General features: G+C 36.3%; 1 protein-coding gene and 1 long non-coding RNA gene across 6 annotated transcripts in view; one reads left to right on the forward strand and one right to left on the reverse strand.

Annotated features, from left to right (window-relative positions):
* The window catches only part of erbin (erbb2 interacting protein), a 77,798-nt gene that overhangs the window by 20,114 nt on the left and 35,804 nt on the right, over positions 1-21,880 (forward strand). For all 4 annotated transcript variants that reach the window (XM_051907763.1, XM_051907766.1, XM_051907765.1 and 1 more), the window contains exons 2-3: positions 18,581-18,788; positions 21,110-21,227. In XM_051907763.1, coding sequence (XP_051763723.1) covers positions 18,600-18,788; positions 21,110-21,227 — 307 coding nt within the window. In that variant the 5' untranslated portion in view covers positions 18,581-18,599. The remainder of the gene's footprint in view (positions 1-18,580; positions 18,789-21,109; positions 21,228-21,880) is intronic.
* LOC127520026 (uncharacterized) lies at positions 4,336-18,580 on the reverse strand. 2 transcript variants are annotated; one of them, XR_007932001.1, is made up of 2 exons: positions 18,435-18,580; positions 4,336-17,913 (listed from the first exon to the last, which is right to left on the reverse strand). It is a non-coding gene; the product is annotated as an uncharacterized LOC127520026 (long non-coding RNA). The 2 variants fall into 2 exon arrangements; XR_007932000.1 differs by having other exon boundaries at positions 18,421-18,573.

The raw sequence follows: 21,880 nt of genomic DNA on the forward strand, positions 1-21,880 counted from the left end.
CAGCATGTCATGTCACTCCATGAGGATTTTCTCAAGATCTGCGCATCGTCATGTTGTGTGTGTGTGTGTGCTCTAAATAAAGATGTTATTTACTATGATTTACTAATGTTTCACGAAGTTACAAAGCAGAACGTGACACAAAAACCGTATCTGTATACTGTTTACATGTATGTCGGCAGCAACTTTACATCAAATTGCGATCGTTTCATGAGATAAGCAGAATGCTTATCTAAGCTTTACTCACTGTGCTTTGGGCCGGTGTATTGAATTGTTTTGCCCGTTGTGTTTAGTCACTGCAGTTTTGTATTGGAAAGAGCTGGTCCTGAAAGTCTGAGTAAACGAATGTTTCACAGCCAGGACGAAGGCAGCGCTGGCCGCGGTATGAAACTGTTTATGGTGTTCAGGGCTAGAGACGTTCCTTAATGGACCTGGTAGCAACTTCTGGTTTTTCTCCTGCTAATCAGCCTGTTTCAACGTCCTCTGCTTACAGTATGCAGATCTCAGTGTTGAGGGGTAACCAAAGCTGCTTTCTTCCTGTAACACTCTACTTTTTCCAGCAAGCAGTGGTGTAGCGTGACAGAAGTGCTATATATCACTACTTTTGTCATATTGTATTGTCCACGCACAGCTTTACAGTTGAGGAAGCTAAGATGACGCTTTCTCCTAAAATATTCTTTCATATTAGGTACAGTCATCTTAATGTAAATTAACTGAATCAAAAATAGACTTTCAGATTTGCAAATTCACAAATTAGGGTCCTAGATATTTTCTGTTCATCACTGTTTTTGAGTAAATTATTACATACATTAGACTGCAATGTATTTGTTTTGTTTTTAAATTTATAACATTTAAATGTGTTCTTAATAAAGTTAAAAAAGAGTTTTTTAATAAATGTATGACATTTATTATATACATTTATTAATTATACATTTAGTTTAATTACATTTTGATTTAAAATTTATTTATTAACTGTCCCCTTAAATAGCAACATTTTAGTGTAGCTAACTACATCTTTAGAAGAGTAGTCTTTTTAAAACTACTAAAAATCATGAGTATCATTTGGTAAGTTACGGTTATTAGTTTCCTCTACGTTGTACTGTATCCACAGGCCTGAGATCAGTCTTATTTTGACTTAAGCCCTTGACACACCAAACCGACATCAAAGATAAAATCTGACTGTGTTGTCGCTTCCTGTCAGCTGCATCTTGGCCAAATAGCTGAACTTCAACGGCAAAAGGACTACAGGCGACTGTCAACTACCACTTGCGTTCTGCGCCTGCGTGTAATGAAATAACTGTCTACATCAGCAGGTATCGATAGTCTATATTTGTCATTCAAAAAGGGAAACTGAAACTACGACTGCAGATATATAAACCATAAAAGCAGTGCTAAACCGAACAGCCCATCAGAGTTCTCTCTTTCACCGACAGCGCCAACACCGATTGGAACGGGCAAAAAAAAGACAGTCGCACTAGAGCCGAAAAAACGAAGCTGACTGACATTCAAAAGTGGCCCGACATTGACCGAACGCGACCGTTGACTTGGTGTATCCTGGGCTTTACACATGAGGTGTTTGGTGATCATCCCCATGACCCAGGATGCCTTTGAGGCAGAGGTCGTCTTAACCTTTGGTTTCAGTTTAAATGATAGAGGATTTGTTGTCTCTTACGTCCATCACACCAAGGCCGTTCTTATCCTCCCTTCCTGGGTGTTCTTTGAATTGCCCTTACAGACGGGACTCGCTCTCACTTCCTTTATCACTCCTGCAGTTGTGGCGTCCAGTGTTTGGCATCAGTGTCTAAGATGTCCTCACACTCCAGATAAATGCCTAAAAGTGCCATGTACTACGTATTTGTAATTTTATTTGATTTATTTATTTACTGGAGCTACCCCCTGAGATTTTTAAATTAATATTTTAATAATTTAAAACAAAAAATATTTTAATTTAAAATTTTTATGGTTATATTATTTTTACTAAGTTAAAATAAAATTTATTTGTTTTTATTTTAAAAACCCTAATGGGTTTGTGAACCCCAGTTTGGGGTTACAGCATTACAGCACGAAAGTCTGACCATATATAGTCGGACCAGTGTTTGCACTCTCCAAGTCCATTTTTGTTGGTTTGTTTTTGGTTTTAACTGGATATGATGTGAAAAACAAAAGTTCCCACTTCCCAAATGTTTGCATACACTGCATTGCAACAAGGCCTGTGTGTATATTTAGCTGTGAAAGTGAAATGGGGCAGCTTTTTTTTTTTTTTTTTTTTAACAATTAAATGAAATAACAAGGAGGCATTTTCATCTTTATTGCTGAGGGTCAGTTGAGCGCAGTGGATAAAATAGATCACACACACTTAAAAGACGTGCTGTGGGTAGAAATGAGGCATGATGCCTGTACTAATGAGCACATTTAAATACAGATTTATCAGGGACGACTTCGTTATCTCTGTCTCTCCAGTATTAAATGAGCCAGAAATCCCATAGGCTTACACTGAGAGACCAGACTAGAGACTTGTGGGTGGGCTCTTTTGACCTGAGACATTAAGTAACCTCCCAGAATAACCTAGAAACCTTAGCAACGCCCTGGTAACCACCCACAACACTGTAGCCTCAATAGTTTTGCCATTAACCTTTGCCATGAGTCACTTTTCAATAAAAATAAAGTGTTTTTTTTGTTTTTTGTTTTTTGTTTTTTTCCCAAACATCTTTGACTTTAGAGATCAGCTGTTGTTTCTTGGCTCTCTGCGTCTTGTGTGGTCATAAAATGCCTCCTCCTTTTCAGCTGGAATGTGTAATAAAATGAATGTGAAAGGATATGATAATCTGCTAGATAATCTTCAGGTACAGCAGTGGTTAGTTTGCATGAAGACGATAGGCTGACCTGAATGTGTCTGTTGTAGTTACTGCACAAGAGGAAGTTGAATGTTTTTTTCTCTTCATCTGTCTCCATCAGAGCTGCACATGAAGATACAGCATGAGAAGTTTGATGGCAGATTTTGCTGCTACATTGACATTTGCTCTTCGTTTAGAGGATTTGATGTATGATGCTCAGTGGCCATGCATCTGGCGGTTTATTAAAAGGAAAGTTCAACCGAAAATAAAAATTGTCGTCATTTACTCATCCTCATGTCATTTCAGACTTGTGTAACTTTTTTTTTTTTGTGGAAGACAAAAGATTGTGAAGAATGTTTCAACTGAACTTTCCTTTTAACACTGAATAGGGTGCAGTAATAGTGCAGGCTTTTTCCGTAAGTGTTAAGGAAGTCTCACACAAACTACTATACTGAGAGTGTATCTGGAAGCGCCGCAGGCTTTTATATGCACAGAGGTCAAATCAACGCCCACAGCTCACGCTATCACTTCTAGCCTAGAAAAAACACATGTGCTCCTGAATGGCTCAACACTGAGACACTGGCAGTATTTAGTAGCTAAAGCACCTACACACATGCAGACATTACTCACGCTTACGCTAGCCAGAATATTGTGAAATGATCAAGTACATCTTATAGGCAATCTGACGTGTGTGTGTTTGAGGTCGGTAAGATTTAAGTTTTTTTTTTTTTTTTTTTTTTTATACAAATGTTTTTGAAAGAAGTTATGTTCCCCAAGGCTGCATTTATTGATCAAATACAATAAAAAAAATAAAAAAAAGTATTTCTGTATTATAGAATAGTACACTGTAAAAAATGATTGTGATTTTAACGGTAAACGACTGTGAGAAACTGTTAACTGGTTAACAAAGTTTCCATTCTATATACGGGGAATAACTGTAATAGATCTAACTGCACATTTAATGTAATTTTACAGTAAAATGTTGTTAAATTTACAGTTTTTGGAAGTGAATAAGAACAAGTGCTTGTATAATTTACAGTAAAAACTGTAAATTGACATTCCCACAATTCTCATTCAATTCTCACATCACATTTGATGTATTTTCGTTGAAATAACTTTCTTCTTAGTTTTTCTTAGTTTTTTTCTAATCAGTTATGTAAATGAGGGTTTTTAAATGAATGTTTATTGCATTTTTAAAATGTCGTGTGTTACCATGATGGTGTTTAGTGTTTGTGTGAATGACACTGTGTGCACCTTCTATATATTAGTATTGTCCTCAGCTGGTGGAAAAACTGCTTGTGATGAGCTTTGATTCATCATGTGACTCATCACCACTGTGTTTTGTGGTTGTCTGTATTATAAAGGTACAAAACCGATATTAGTTCTTCAATAGGATGGTAGATTAACATTATATCAGTTAATGAAATACGGTATTATACTATAAATTTAGGTTAAATCCGTAAAACTTAAAATGTTCCTACAGTATTAAGAACATTTTCTTTAAAAAAAAAAAAAAAAAAAAAAAAACTTTCTGACCCCAAACTTTGAATAGTACTGTACTTAAAAGTGAAGTCTGTAATTTCTGTGCCTCTCTGTGGCACATGTAAAACTCTGAAATCAGTCTGAAAGAAACACTTGCCAAGCACCATGTATTTGCACAATTGTGAGCAAATCAAATCTGTGGTTCACAGGGTTTTTTGTTTTTTATCTTCATATACTCTGGGGTCTTCAACTCCACTGGGGCATCATAACAAGCTCCTTGACTTCCGTTTACTGGATCTTCACACTGCCACTGAAACATGAATTTCCTGGTGCCGTATGAACAGGACCCAGAGGCATTTGTTTTTCAGCGTTTTTCCACATTTTCAGCTAATCTCATATTTAATTAAAAGCTCAGCAGCTGACGCCGGTTTAATGCGGGCTTCTTTTGGCTCCGTTTCCCATCCCATTTCAGAGCGAGGTGAGAGGATTGCACATCTAAAAACAGCAGCTCACTCATAATTGATAAGGTCGTGTGGAATAATGGTCAGATATCTGCCACTAAATGCAAGCGCAGGACTTTTTAATGAGCTCATGCTGCTTTTCCTCTGCAGTACCGGCAAAGGTGTTCAACAGCAGTTTTTATTCACAGGAAGGGGGATGTTCTACCTTATAGAATTGTGAGGATGGTCTGTCTTGAGCTAGATATTTCAGAAGATTGCTAGAAGATTCAGTCTCAGGATGAAATGATTCTTTGACACTGCTGGATCTTTATTTTTGGCAATTTTACACTTGAGCTACTGTTTTGAGCCAAAGTCCATTTGACTTTTGACTGTTTAATTGGTATGAATTAAACACACTGATCCCTTGATCTATTTGCATCCAGACTCTTAGATGCATCTGGGTGGATGGTGTGAATGTGGTAACTGAAACTCCATTTGACATTTAGGGATAGAGACAGAGGGGGTTTGCGGTGATTTGCTGTCCTCTCAAGCTCATATTTCTGTCTTTTGACTCACCCCTGGGCATTCTGCACTGGTCAGTTGACCGTCACAGAAAGAACGATGAGGTTTCTTCTCCATTGTGCCTAATACAACCCTTTAGCCTTGGCCTTATATTCTCATTTCGCATTCTGTCATATCTTTTTGCTTAACTATGAAATGGATAGTTCAAAATCTAAATTTATTTGAGTCTTCGAAGCCATTGGAAAATAACTGATATATACCTGTGACCGCATATCATTTGTTGCAAATATGTAAATAAACTACAGTTAGGATAATGGACTATTTTACTCAGCTGAGGAGCTGTTTTATGGTGGCTGTTAATAAATTCATTTAATCATTTATTAAACATTGATGTCTTCTCATATTATTGTTGTGTCTACGCTCTTAAAAATCAAGGTTCTTTATTGGCATCTGTGGTTTCATGAAGAACTTTTAACATCCATGGAAAAAAAGGTTATTTATAGTGGAAAAAAAATGTTCTTCATACAAAGGAAAAATTGGTCCTTTTAAGAACCGTTCTCTGTAGGGCTGAAACGACTCGTTGACGCAATCAATTACGTCGATGCTGAAAATCAGCCGTTATTACAAAAATAATGAGCCCAGTCTAAAGTGTGGGAATTTTTAAAACGGAGAACAAATCAAATGATGCTCTGTAAAACTGAAATGGCATTCCTCACAGCAGCACAGCTTCTATGTAGGAGCATCTGAAAAGAAAACATAATAGGGCTCTCCTACCTCAAACCGATGAGATGGCAGCACAAGCATTTGGACTATTACTGTGCATTTTTTACACAGTGCTAGAATACGGTTGTCAGTCCCATATTTTGTGCTTAATACGGCTGCGTTCGTACAGCATTCAGTTTTAAACAAACTGCAGTGGGTGCAAGGCTGTGAGACGCGTGGCCCAAATGTACTCTCCGCAACCAGTTACAAAGCATTTTACACTGTTGTTGGTCATTTAAAATATCTAATGGATGAATTCACGCCTTGATTGAACTCATTAATTTGATAATGCACTGTCAATTGTTGTAAAACTTCACGGTTTTATGGTTAACGCTATGGTTAGTTGGAATGCGTTTGTGGCTTCAGGTGTTCTATCATACAGCTGAATGAACATATTCAAGCTGTTTTAATCTCCTGAATGAACAAAACATTTCAGGATTTACACTTGTAAGCATTTGCTGCTGTAAATCCCAAAAACTGACTCTGAATGCAATTTTCCTTATTAGGCCTACACTGCATAAACCCTATTTTTTTTGTGATAAATCGTATTATTAGGTCATTATAAGTTCATACATGGATTAGTTACGGTGATTATTTGTTGGTAAATTAACCAAAGGATAAATTGACTATTCAGAAAATAAACAATAGATTAACCAGGAAAAAATAAGTTAGATTATTTGATAAATCTAAAAAAATATTGTTAGTTCCAGCCCTAACTGAAAGCTTGTTTGGGGAATCCAAAATAGTTGTTCTATGCTGTGGGGAAAAAAAAAAAAAAAAAAAAACCTTTTCGGGATCTTCATGGCTCTTATTTTTGTACTTGTCTCAACAATAACCTTTGGAAATAGGTAACCTAGTTTTAGTGTCATTTCCTGAGTACGCATTGCTGGCAGAAGAATACAGACTTTGGAGTCTGACTACAATGTCAAAAGACATGCCAAAAAATTATTATCAGCACTATATATCACTTTCAGCCAATGTAGATTTTGGTTTCAAACACTACGGCCTAAATTATCTCAAAGGAATTAAACAGCCAGAAAGTGAGTTGACAAGTGCAAAGGCCCCTCACAGTCTTCATACACGACAAGGTTGCATTGAAGCTGATGCAGCACAGGCCCAGCGCATCGAGCTAGATCAGATTACCCGCCCTTCGTTCAGAAAATATCCGCCAAGACAATAGCGGTTTTGTTTGCCTTACTGCTGCAAGACCACTGCGCTTTGTGCAGAACGGTGAGAACCAAAACAGTGGAGCAGTACTGGACAAACCGGTTGTACTGCTTTTGTCACCGATACCAGTGGTTTTTTCACCTCTTTTATACCGTGGTTTCACCCTTTCCCAAGTTAATGTTTGTACTAAGGAATCCACGTTGCATCTGTCAGAGATCTTCCCCAAGCGGCGCCTTCCTACCTGTAGGCTCGGCGTCTCTAAAGGGATCTCTGGCGCTGAATTATTGAGAGGGGCCTCAGCCCCTGCTGTGTCAGGGAGATGGCCTTGTCAACCAGTGACAGAATGAAACGCACACCCAGCCTTCCTGCTGCTCACATACAACCTCTCACCTCTGAGCTGGACACACGTACACCTCAGCCGACGAACCTGACACCTTGACCCCTGCTGTACGCCCAGACACATGTTTGAGCCGGCCCAAGAACAGGCCAGATAAGAACAAGATGATTACAGTACTGATCAGCGCTGATCCTGCATACAAAACAACTTACTAAATGCTTTGTTAAAGGAATAGTTCAGGCAAAATAAAATAAAAATAAAATTGATTTTATTTACCTGACTTTCTGGAGCCCCCCTTAACATAGAGTTGAAAGAACTCTATTTTAATGTGAACAGTACCGTTCAAAAGTTTGGGGTTGGTAAGATTTTTTTCATGTTTTTGAAAGAAGTCTCTTCTGCTCACCAAGGTTGCATTTATTTGATCAAAATACTGTAAAAACAGTAATGTGATTATGAAATATTTTTACATATTACTATATTATTACATATTGTAATATATTTTAAAATGTAATTTACTCCTGTGATGGTAAAACTAAAATTTCAGTAATGTCAACAGGAAAAATAATTTTCGAGTGCTGTTGTACATACTACATTGGTTCACATTCGCCCAACATAATTTAATCTAGTAGATTGGACATTTTAGAGAATTACATTGATCAAATGCAAAGGAATCAAGTTTAGAAGTGAAATTTTTATTTTGTGATCTACACAACAACATTTGTGAGTAAATCACATCAGACTGTTTGCAGTGTTGATAAACTAGTCTTTAAGTCTACTTGAGCAATTGATTTTTGGATGACTAGTCAACCTTTTTGATCCACCCTGCTTCCATGTTTATATTTTCAACTGTGCTTTCATAATATCTTTTTCATTTACTTAACATGTTAAGTCACCAGATTTGAACATCAGGGAACACTTGGTTAGAAAACGAGGGTAACTTTGTTTACTTCTGCATTGACCAGCTTGACATCAAGTCGACCAGTCTGACCCGTTTCTGTTTTGAGGGTTATATTTTTAATTCTACGCTCATAGTGTAATTTTTGCTTTTTACTTTAGAAGTGTTAGTCCAGCCATTAATGCTCTTGATTGAAACCCCCAGAAGCAGGAATTTCCATGTTGACTTCCTTGAATTAAGTTAAATAATCTTTCCTGCGGTATTACAGTATTCAAGCAGAACTTGCCCTACATTACTTGTGCCAAGTGATATAGATTTCCAGAGAGCTGTGACTAAATTTCAGATCATCAGTTCAAGCTCCATCGTGCTATTTTCAGTTCTTCCCTCCAGACTGCATATTCTCAGTGTTATGCTTGATGTTTTCTGTGTTTTTCTCTCTCTTTCGCTTTCTCCCTGGCTTTTTCTGTTCCCTCCAAACATGGCCTATTTTTCAAACGCGACGCCCCAGCATTCCTCCGGCGAGCTCGGTTTGGATCAAAACGCTCCGTGCTGAAGTGTTACCCAAATCCAGCTCCCCTATAAATATCTTCAGCACTGTCAGAAACCGTACATTTCAGTAGGATCTGACACACTACATGTCAGTCGGCTCTTGAAGTGCTGTCTGTTTGTAGAGCCGTGCGACAGGATCTGAAAATGCTTCCTTCTCACCGTCAGGAACTGAGAACTGTATACGTCAGCACCCGCAAACAGTCTAGCGTGTATTAGCAGGGGCTGTTTCTTGGTGACACGTCAGTTTCTTGGCGACGCTTGTGCTCTGTTTAACATTACGCAGGCTCAGAGATGGCAGCAGTGCTTTGCATCAGAGAAACTGCAGACGAGATCTTCCTGTTGTGAGCAGAGAGTCTCCGATAACCGCAGGCTGGGGGAGGGGTGGAGGCAAGCAAAGCAGTGTTGTATTTAAAATGTGGCCATTGTCTAAATGGTCGTCAGAGCCGGTCCATAGAGCTGCGGGAAATGGGTCACTGAGTTCCCACAGGGGAAGCCACCGAGAGCCTCTGATTCACGCCGAATCATTTGCCTTGATGATCTTCATCAGAGCCATGCTGAAATCTCAGATGGGTCACCGCTTAAAGGAACAGTTCAACCAAAAATCACAATTTACTCACAATTATAAATGTCTTCTGAAGTCAAGAATTTTCAGTGCTGCTTGAAAGTTTGTGAACCCCTTTCAGAATCTGTGAAAATGTGAATAATTTTAACAAATTAAGAGGGATCATAAAAATATGTATGTTATTTTTTATTTAGTACTGTCCTGAGTAAGAGATTTTACATAAAAAATGTTTACATAAAGTCCACAAGACAAAAAAATAGCTGTATTTATAAAAACGACCCGCTCAAAAGTTTGTGAACCCTTGATTCTTAATACTGTGTGTGGTTACCTGGATGATCTATGACCATTTTTTGTTTTTTGATGGTTGTTCATGAGTCCCTTGTTTGTCCTGAGCAGTTAAACTGCCCAATATTCTTTGGGAAAAATCCTCCAGGTCCTGAGAATTTTTCAGATTTCCTGCATCTTTTGCATATTTATCAGAAATAAACTAAACTTATTTAAAAGAAATTAACACTTGAACTTACATCAGCGTGATTAAAAGCTACATAAAATGACAGAAACCATCTTTGGAAAAAAAATTTTTAAAGTGTAATTTGATTGTTTTAGTTTGTCTCACGTCCCATTAGATTACATGGAGAGGGCAGGGTTTATGAGCTATACTGCATCCAGCAACCTGGCGATTGAAACATTTTGGCTTCACTTTTCAGGACTTGTGTGGCACACTTAATGCTTTTAGTCCAATTCATCTTTAACTGTTTATTTTGTGTTTAATCTTTTTTTTTAGCCAGTGAATCACTCAATATATAAGTGTAGGGAACCATAACTGCACAAAAAGAACTTACTGTTAATCAGAATTTCCTGCGGACACCGCATCTATGAACAGAGGGTCTGGTTTTCACACTTATCTCCTCTCACTTAATTTTGTGCAGCAATAGCACAACTGTACGCTGCTTTTTTCCATTTTATGACTGGTCTATGTTTGGACTGTCAACCAACTACCGCTGGATTATTTACGATATTATTATGTGTAGTATTAACAAATTTCCTTTTTTAAATATCATGTCAATACCAGTGTATTGCGACAGTGTATGGCAACACAGTTTCCTCTGATCACAGTAACTTATTTTAGTAATTTCTGTTTCCTGTAAATATAAGCCTACCTGACAAGGCAACCCACATGAAACTATACACTTATTACCATCTTTTTTTTTTTTTTTTAAGAAATGAGTTTTGTGAAGTGAAGAGTTTTTCGCAGTTAAATTTTTACTGTCATTATTATTGACTGTCAATTATTTGTTGCTGCTCTAGATTAATGGGAAAGAGCAATGTGAATACGTTGAAAAGTTGTTGAGCAATTTTCCTTTAAAACGGGATTAGAGAATCCCATTCACCATTTCCTGTAAGCTTCTCAAGTCACGTTGTTTTTTAACTATAAGCCTGAACTGTATTACACAGAAATCCAGTGGTAAATGATCCATGGAAACCATCCTCAAAACAGTGGCATGGACTTTACAGTGCCAGCATGCGTGTGAAGGATTTCCTGCTGCCACTTCCTCCTCCTCCTCTGCGGTTCTCTAGGTGTGATTTAAATTTTTTTTTTTTTTTTTTTTTATAACCCCACAGGTGTTTTTTTTTTTTTTTTTTTTTGGAACATTACTGACCTGTTTTTTTAAGTCATATGAGCCCGGTAACCTTCAGGCGTGCTGTCGTTGTGGAATGTAGCAATGCTGCAGTGTCTCTCACATTGTCCACTGTTTTCGCCCCTGCCACCATCGGGCCGGCTGTAACCATGGCAACAGCGGTGACCCGAAGGGTTAAAGGCTGCCTGATGGGCTGGCGTTTTCCGGATAAAGAGAGCCGTGTGGACTGGCACAAAAGAGGGAGGACAGATTGTGGGAGGTCTGTTTGATGTGAAAGTTGTGCCAGCAGCAAATCTCTCTTGTACATTCCCTGCCTGCTCATACACATACACAAACGTTTGGATGCACCAACATGCACAGTTACGATAAGTGAGAAGAATTTCATTTACAGTTTTGGTGCTTGCAAAACTTTCCATCACAGTGCTGGAGTGTTATGCTTGGTTGCCAGGGTGCTGCTGTGCACTTGCATTTCTGAGTGGTTTTTAACCTGATGCTATGCAGTTGCTAGGGTGTTCTGGGGCTGTGCTGGTGGAGATAGACCCATGGTCAGTTACAGCTTGGTCACTGGTTCTTAAATATTACATCTGATAATGAAACGTCGTGTGAGATCCGTTTTATTTATTTTTTTAATTCTTTTTTTTTTTTTTTTTTTTTTTTTTACTGTTCTGGATTGCATTTTAAAGGTTATATTACATTTTTACAATAATAAAAACATGTCTAATCTATTGAATTCATAATAATGATTAAATTTGTAATTTATTACAAAAATATGAAATTTCTGGGGAAAAAAAAAAAAAATGTCTGTTTTAATTTTTCTGGATATAGTGTGCTGTTTGACTTTTCTGTGGAACCATAAGGGGATCTTGTAGAAAGTTCTGGTGTTATTTTTCCATAATTTCTTTGCCAACAGACAGGGGATATTGAGCTTGAAAATGGAAAAAAAAATAAATAATAATAATTAAAAAAAAAAAAAAAAAAAACATAAAAAACACCATAATTCTAGCCCATATGACCCATCTAACTGAAACTAAAACCATAAAAAAAAAATTAAAACATCTTTGTTACTTGAAAAAAAAAAAAGTTAAACTTATTTTATTGCAGCTAGTAAATAGCTGCAACTAAAATAACTAAAACTATATTAACTAAAATTATTTTAAAACTAAAATGATTTATACAAATTTATCAAATATGGTGGTAATCAAAGAAAGGCATAAAACATTAACAATTTAATTAATCATTTAAAAATGCAATCAACTGACAATGTATTTTTTTTTTTGGCAAAGTGCTGCACAGCAGAGGTTTACTGGTTTAATTAGAGGTTTAATTTTTTGTGTGTGCTTTAATATTCACAGAATATAGTCTATAACACAATTTAATCAATTGGACAGCCCAACTTTTGGTTTATTCATCCATTTACTAACGTTCCGTGTTAAATTCTATTTTTATGACTGGATTCTGTGATTCTGTCTGCATTTTCTGCGTCACGGAAGGTATAGGGCCCTTCAATAAATGGCATCATTTAATTTAAAAAAAAAAAAAAAAAAAAAAAAAAAAAGGTATTCACAGGTAAAATAACTTTTTATACTTTTTAAGTCATTGTATCAGAATGGTGATGCGTTTTATGTATCGTTAATAACAGCTAATAATGTGTTGCTAATGTTATACAAACCATGTTCCCATTCACCATCTCAAGGTGATGATACACGGGGCAACTTTTTTGAGCAATGTTGCTGGGCAATCTCGCCGAGCGATGAGGCTTGGGCGCTTTCCCATTGAGAATGGGAAACAAATTTCAATCTAAAGTTCTCAATGGGAAAGTGCCCAAGCATCATCACTAGGCAAGATTGCCCAGCAACATTGCTTAAAAAGTTGGCCCGTGTATCATCACCTTCAGAGTGAGACAGCTGCCGCCTTAAAATCAGCATACTTAGAAATGCTTTGATTTACAGTAAACCTAACACAGTCATAAGGTCATGTTGGTTGATATCTAGTTGCCAGGTAGCCCCAGATCTCTGATTGTCTGGCCTCTAGATATGGCTCAGGTCCCTCCTTCAATGTGTTTTGTGTTTTGCTTAGTGTAGAGGCCATGTGGTGTTCATTACTATTGGCTTGGTGAGCTCCGTTGCTCCTTAGAGACAATTGCATCCTCTCCGAGGGATGTATCGCATGACATGCGTCACATGACGCTGTCAGCACCAATAGGAAGTAAAACCATATTTTCCCACGCACTGCAAATTGCCAAATTATGCATGCCTGTGTTTAAATCTCAGGAGAGTAAATGTCTAGAATGAAAAGATCAGAAAATTACAGTTTGTAAAAGAAATGTGCAGTAGCGGTTGTGCAGTTGTACAGTCTCGACTGGATGCTGAATAATCTCACAGCTCTTCTCAACTGCTCTCAGTCCTCAGCCTTCCACTTCCCTGTAGCTCTTACACACACCGTGTAGATGTCTTAACGTCAGCTACGCTAATTGTTACAGGATCTGGCTGTCATTGTCTGCTAGTGTGTTAAAAGGGAAACACTCAACCTCCGCCCTGAACTTGCTTGGATTCGGGGCAAGCACACCCATTTCCCTCCACAAGTCGACGTCACCAGTCGTGTGTTTATTATGACTGATAAGAGGAGGCCTCTGGAGAGCAGCGTGTTCTTATTCGCTATCACTCTCTGCCCAAACTTTCCGCAACAGCCAAACATAGTTGTGAAAGATGAACAGCCGTGGCTGTTATAACCTTACTGACCTTACCACATTTGCATTCTTATCATTGCTTCCTGAAAGTGCTGTTTGACTGTTTCTTGTGGAACCGTATAGATCTTGCAGAAGGTTCCTGGTGTTCTTTTCCATAATTTCTTTGCCAAACAGACAGGGGATTTTGAGCTTGAAAATGCCAAAATACGACATAAAAAGCACCATAATTCTAGCCCATATGACCTGACCTAAAACTAAAACCATTTAAAAACAAAAATTAAAAACAGTTTTGTTACTTGGAAAAAAATGTTAAACTTATTTTATTGCTGCTAGTTGCCAAGGCAAAATAAAATTTGAAGTACTAAAATAACTAAAATTAACTAAACTAAAATACTTAATTAAAATGAAATCAGGAAATATAAAAATAAAAGCCAATTTAAAATATTTATAATAAAGTGACAATAACACTGGTTTAGTCTCCAGCTCTTCACACTCTGAAAGTTCGTTTAACAAACTTCATTAGGTGCATCCTGGGATGCTTTTGATTCTGAACACTTTTTCTATTTTTTTCCAGTTGAACTCATGTATGTGTCAGTGACTTTGTCCAAATCTATAAATTTATTCAAAAATACATTTAAAAATGGTGAACATGTTTTTAATTTTTAATTCAAATTAATTTTCATATTTTTGGGTTGTATAAACCATCCTGCTATCATAATGAAGAAAAACATTATTGACAAGAAAACCTTGTAGTTTGCTGTAATCTTGTTTATAGTTTTATAATTTCTTAGAGGAAAAAAGAAATTGAAGCTATTTTTTTTTTTTTTTTTTTTTTATTTAAATAAAATTTTGACTGACAAATCAAAGTCACATTGTGCAACCAGTGTGCAGCGAATAATTAATAAATAAATAGGAAATGATATCATAGACAGGCGACCCTGCAGACCCTCATGACTGTGTTAAGGTCAGGAATTCTTTTCAAATATATCACAAAATTTGACCTTTTTGTAACAAGGCAAGGTTAGATCAGGCAGTAAAATGTCATGCCAACTTTTGTCAACTCTTAAAAACAGTTTACCTTCTTAAAAACAATGATTGAGATTTGTTCACATGTAACACATATAGGAAAATATGTAACTTTTTACTTGATAGTTACACCATATGACATTTGGTGACATCATTAAGTTTAAACTTTTTTTTAAAAGAGTAGTTTTTCAAAGCCAACATGAATACCAAGAATGCATTCAAGAACTAGATTTTTACTTTGCTTCAGCTTGGACACTTATTTGTCATTGACCCATACCTGGTCCATTTCATTTTTTTGTAACATATAAAGAAATCAATATTTGAGAAAAATGTGTATTTTTCTACAAAACGCAGAAGCAGAAGTCTTTCGAAAAAAATGTATGAAATATAATGAAACAGAATTTGAATTTGAGTTTGACTGGTAGTGTACAACAGTGACTTTTCATTGAAGGAATAATTGTTTGGATGCCCTCGGTCCAAACACATTTGCACATGTGATGAAGAGTTGGGCTGCGTCCATCTGATGATGAGGAGGAGGTGGAGAAAGGTCACATTCTCCACACTTTTCCACAAGGATCTCATTGATGCAGCCGCATTCCTGAAGCTGTGATGCAATCCCGCACTTCTTCATCGCCCACTGTTCATCATCATCACATGACCACAAACCAGCACACGTAACAACTGGTTGGAAACGGAAATCTTTTACACATTTTCTCACACTTCTCCCTTTGACGCACTACGGTAAAGCCAGAGGCTGAGGGGGCTTGTTTTTCCTCCTGCATTGCTTGCGTCTTTTGTGCACTGAAATTCATGTCTAAAAGCGGATACTCAAGACGCCCCGTCGCAATACCGCAGATCTCCACGTAATCATGCCATAGTGTGTGAAAACACAATGGTGCACCTGGACCTACTCCAAGAGGAACTAGGCTCGAGGCCTGTGTTTTTACTTTCCTTAAATGATTCATACAATATGATTCCATCACTCTCTTCATTTATTATCCAGGAGTATTGACATGTCATTTTCATATCACATTACCCATGTTTACCTGACCTTGAGTAGCATATTACTGTAGCCAGTGTGTTTAATGTCTAATGACCCGACATCAAAACAACTGCTTCTTGTCTGGTGCAGTGTAGCGTAGTGGTCAAAGATCTGGGCTTCTAACCAAAAGATTGCAGGATCATTAGGGATGAACTGATTCTATAAATTAGCTGCCCTTTTATGACACATACAAGTTATTTTTATATTCAGCTGTCCAGGAACTGATATTTGGAAGAACAGATTATAATTACTTTCTGCTTTTGATATAATTACATGACCATTAGATTACTGAAATATACACAGTCAAACCAAAAATTATTCAGACACTAGATATATAATTTTTTTATATATATTTTTTTTTCTAGTGGGTGCAGGACACTATGTTTCATTTATGTAAGTGAGGATAGCAAAATAAAGTAAACTGTGACATTATACCCAAAAATTCTTCATACAGTGGACTACTAGTAAAATTGATAAAAATTTGGGACCAAAAAATATTCAGACACTTTGACCTGACCTTGTTTAGCATTAGTGTTAACTTATATAATTAAGATTATTTTTTTCTGACACAGTTTAACTTTAAGATCTTGTTATATTTTATTGCCATTTTTTTTAAACTATAGTGAATAAACTTTATTAATGAATGAAATGTTCAAGGTGTCTGAATAAATTTTGGTTTGACTGTATGTACATATAGGTATTATGAGTATAGTTTTATATTATTAATAGTTGTAGTAGTAATAATAATAGCTATATACAATAATAATGTTGTTATTTGTTATAATTATGATTAGTAGTAGTAATATTACATTTTTATTAAATTTCTTCTATTATAAAATTATTAAATATTTATTATAATTTTTATTTGTTTTTTAGTTTGTCTCATTTTTAAGCAATGTTTGTCGTGTAATAAAGAAGCTTATTGAAAAGTAATGTATCAATGTAATGTATTTAATGTGGAAAAAAAAAAAAGTATAATATTGCCTGAGCATCAGACTGCAACATCGATCATATTTTCATTAATACTTTTTGATAATCGATTACTGTCACTTAGAACAAAACCAACCAATATTTAAATCTCTTAATTGTCTTGAACTCTTAGTCTCTCGGCCCTGATATGTGCTAGACCATACTTTAAACACAATATAGCTAAATCTGGATGATCACTTGTATCAATGCACGTGCATAAAAATGATCCGTTTACAAATAGGAATCATATCAGATGGTTTATATCTTTGATATTTCATACTCTCTTTGATTTCACTCTTTGATTTACTATTACGCATGTGTTTGGTCTTTTTATGCATGTTATTCCTAGAAAAAAAAAACCAGACTTACGTTTGTAATTTTTTCTTAAAGTGTAGTAACTACTTTCTGTGAATCAAGTTTCCTGTGACGCTGATGTGATGTGGCCTATTGCGTAATGTTAACCACTAGCCAACAAGACTTTTAGGCATTGCTTCAGTGACTTTCAGTGACGTATGTATCCATACTGCATTTTTCTTGTTGAATATCCTGTTTCTCTCAGAAAACTCAGAATCTCAGATTCACATTAAATAGGTGGTTGCTCAACAATTCACCTTGGCTGTAAAGTCAATGGGGGCTGATGTCCTGTGAAAAGGCATGGAACTGAATTTCAGTGCTCCCTGGTTGTATGATTTCAGCTGTTTTCTGTCAGCAGATTTTAACATCACTCATACTTCTGAATAGCATAAGCTGTGACGCCTCAACCAAATGCAGATTGAAGGGCTCTTCATGACGGTCCACACGCAAACACCAGAGAATACTTGTGTGTACAGCAGGGAATTGTTCTTGCCACTGGGTTTTGATAGCTGTAGAGCAGCGCCTCATGAAAACCACTCTTTCAATTCATGAGCAAACCTTGGGCCACCCTTTTTGATGCCATATCGAGGACTTTTTCCATTTCAACAGAATGAAAGGACATTGTATAATGACGCTGTTTTCAGACCAACTGTGAATATAAATGGGTTTTAATGAATGTTAATGTGCTTCTCTCAGTGCTATTGTAGAGTTTGAGTAATTGTCGGCTGCATTAGCAGTATTTTTATGCCTAAACCAGTGTTAATCTCGCCAACAAAATTACTGAAGGAAACATTTATTTATTTGACAAAATCAAAAAACCCTTCAATAGCAGATTGCCAAAGATGGGGCAAAAAAAATGTATCATGATGATAATTAGCAGAGTTTAGTTTCTTTTAAATTCTACTAATGCACTAGCAATGTTTTTAGAAAACGGGCATGTTGTGAATGTATGTTAATGCAACAACGGATAAAAGCAGACAGTTTTTACACATTGTATTACAGTCAATGAAAATGTTATTTTGTAGAAAAATGAATTTGAAATTTAAAGGACATTTTCGCCAAAAGAAAAAAAAAAAAACACTCTAAAAGGACACGCATGTTTTAAATAATTTAAAATTAGTTTTTTAAAATGAGCATCCATGTAAACAATACCTACTTCAAATCACTTACGGATCATAAAAAGCTGAACCCTGCTCCGGGTGTAACTAAGCTGTAAACCAAGCTGTTTTGACAGCACTATCACGTATCCCAGTGTTCATTTCCTTGAATTATTAACGTTGATGAGATGCTGATCTTGTTCTCTTTCTCTTCTCTAGTGCCTGAGCTGTCGTGAGGATGAGCAGCAAGCGGAGTTTGTTTGTGCGGCTGGTGCCATGCCGCTGCCTGCGGGGAGAGGAGGAGACCGTCACCTCGCTGGACTACTCACACTGCAGCCTGGAGCAGGTCCCCAAAGAGATCTTCAACTTTGAGAAGACCCTGGAGGAGCTCTACCTCGACGCCAACCAGATCGAAGAGCTGCCCAAAGTATGAGTGCACTCTTGCACCATTGACACACTTGCATTGCATGTCTCCGAAAAGTTTGATTGGTGCTTAGGTGGTGAAACTTTACCTTTTTTGTTAGTTGGCAGCAGTGTTGGGGAAAGTTAATTTTAGAAGTAATGCATTGCAATATTGTGTTACTCCCTAAAGTAACTAATTGCGTTAATTTTTATGGAAAGTAATGTTGCGTTGCTTTTTTCTCATCTGGGCTAGGCTGGGCTTGCTTGCTTGTTTTTAATAACAAAAAAAAGCTAAAGTTCTATTTTTGGCAAATGTAAAAGCCTTTTTCACACCAAAGTGAAATGAATAAACCTCAGGCTGAAGGAAATGCAAATTCATACCTGTACAGTAGAGGGCGCAGCTCAGAAAAACCTTTCAGCTGTGCTGCCGTTCTGGATCGCTTAAGAATAGGACGCAGGAGAGGAAAGTTCAACACAGCAATAAAAACAAAAACTGAAACACTAATGTGAACCTGGACCACAAAACCAGTCATAAGGGTCAATTTTTTTTAAATGTATTGAAAATGTATTGATTTATATATCAAAGCTGGATAAATTAGCGTTCCATTGATGTATGGTTTGTTAGGATGGGACAATATTTGGCCAAGATGCAACTATTTGAAAATTTGGAATCTGAGGGTGCAAAAACATCGAAATATTGAGAAAATCACCTAATAAAGTTGTCCAAATGAAGTCCTTAGCAATGCATATTACTTACAAAAATAAATTTTTGATATATTTACAGTAGAAAATTTACAAAATATCTTCATGGAAAATGATCTTTACTTAATATCCTAATGATTTTTGGTATAAAAGGAAAATCGATAATTTTGACCCATACAATGTATTGTTGGCTATTGCTACAAATATACCCGTGCGACTTATGACTGGTTTTGTGGTCCAGGGTCACAAATGTGATGTTATACTGAAGTCATTTTTGCTTATTCTAATGGTTGAATTAGATCATCGAAGGTCAGCCGCAAAGACATTGCTTAACAAAGTGAGATTAAATACATTATGGCCCAATTTCACAGAAAAGAAAGGGCTTAGATTAGGCCAGGATTAGTTTAATTAGGATATTTAAGTACTGTAGCTTTTATAAACAGGCCTTTGAAAAAAACATTACTGGTGTGCATCTTGAGACAAAACAATGGCATTGACTTATTTTGAGATTTGTCAGTGCAAGTTGCTGTGAGTTAAAACAGCTCACACATGCATTTTAGTATATTTGTGTTATTTAACATTTAGAGAGGTGTCAGTCAATACATGGGAAAACAAAGTAACTTGCATTACTTATTTGAAAGAAAAGTAACTCTGGTATTCCGTTATAAATTTAAAAAGTAATGCATTACTTTACTAGTTGCTTGGGAAAAAGTAATCTGATTGCGTAACTCGCATTACTTGTGTATGGCTATTTTTTTGCCTTTTGATGGTATTCTATACATATTGAAATATTTACATATTTGCTCTGAAATTTTTTCAACAACCATACATCCGTCCAAACTCGCAATTTTGCGAAAAATGTCAGAATTGAGATATTAACTCAAAATTGTGAGATATAAACTCCGAACTGTGAGAAATAAAGACAGCATTGTGTTATAAACTCTCTATTCTGAGAAAGTCTGAATTGCAAGATATAAAATCTGTGGGGGAAAAAAGGCAGAATTGTGAGATAAAAAGTCTTGTTTTTTTTGTTGTTTTTTTTTTACTTCCATGGTAGAAGTGGGCTTCCATAAAATATTGTAACCTGTAAGTGAAATACTCTTTCACTAAATGAATACAAGTATTGTTTAATAATAATTTATTCATTTATAAGCCCCAGTATGCCAAAACAATAAATGATAATGTTTACAATAATGTTTTACAGAAATATTTTTGAGCCATTGAATTATTATATCTCTAGCAAATCATCATGAATATTCAATATATCACCTAGGCAGGACGTCTCCAAGCAATCAGATTTTCTGTACTTATCATTTAAACAGTTTCCACTGGGCTGAATTTTTGATTGTTTATCCACGTCTTTCTCGTCCTTCATCAAAATTGACCTTGTGTTTCAGACGTGTTATTTTCTTTAAACCGGATTGAATTAGATTACATGAAGGTCCATCGAGAACTGATCAAGCTTTAAACCAGATTTTGCTTTGACTGTTTCACCTAAGCAGAAATAATTCACCAAAAAATCCATTTTAATTGAATCCAACTCCTCTGCAAACTGCTGAAATATTAATATGAAGTTCTATTCTTAATAAAGTTTTCCATGAATGTTTCTCAAGTGTCTCTCTCTCCATTTCTCGTCCTTTACAGCAACTTTTCAACTGCAGTTTGCTCTACCGACTGAGTCTACCGGATAACGACCTAACAGCGTTGCCACCGGGCATCGCAAACCTCACCAATCTCAGGGAGCTCGACGTCAGCAAGAACAGTAAGCAAAACAGCCAATTCTCCTCTTTCTTTTCTTCCTTTTTGGAGTCCAGTTACGCTATCGGACGACCTATTACGGAACAGAGGCATACTGATATCTGCAGTGACTCACTGAGCCCTTATCCACTGTAATTCTCTGGAAGCTCCACATTTTCCCTGCAACACAAAATTCACCATTAAATCCTGACTACACACTCGTGAATCCTAGTAAATTAACATTTGTTTTTTGTGGTTTTTGAATTGTTTGGTTAGCAGTAATCAAATACTAGAAATAATCCTAATCATATAATCCAAGACAAAGTCAATTATGAGTATGTTTTATTCAGTACTGTAAAAATACTGAAATCATTTCAGGTTAAAGGGTTATTTCACCCAAAAATGAAAATAATGTAATTTATTACTCACCCTCATGTCGTTCTACAGCCGTAAGACCTTCGTTAATCTTTCGAACACAAATTAAGATATTGTTGATGAAATCCAATGGCTCAGTGAGGCCTCTATTGAGAGCAAAGCCATTCAAACTCTCAAGGTCCATAAAGGTACTAAAAACATATTTGTAACAGTTCATGTGAGTTCAGTGGTTCTACTTTAATGTTATAAAGCAACAAGAATACAATACCCAGTGTTTTGAAATCGGCCCATATAGATAATGTT

Source organism: Ctenopharyngodon idella, chromosome 10 (genome assembly GCF_019924925.1).
Source record: "Ctenopharyngodon idella isolate HZGC_01 chromosome 10, HZGC01, whole genome shotgun sequence".
Lineage (NCBI taxonomy): Eukaryota > Metazoa > Chordata > Actinopteri > Cypriniformes > Xenocyprididae > Ctenopharyngodon > Ctenopharyngodon idella.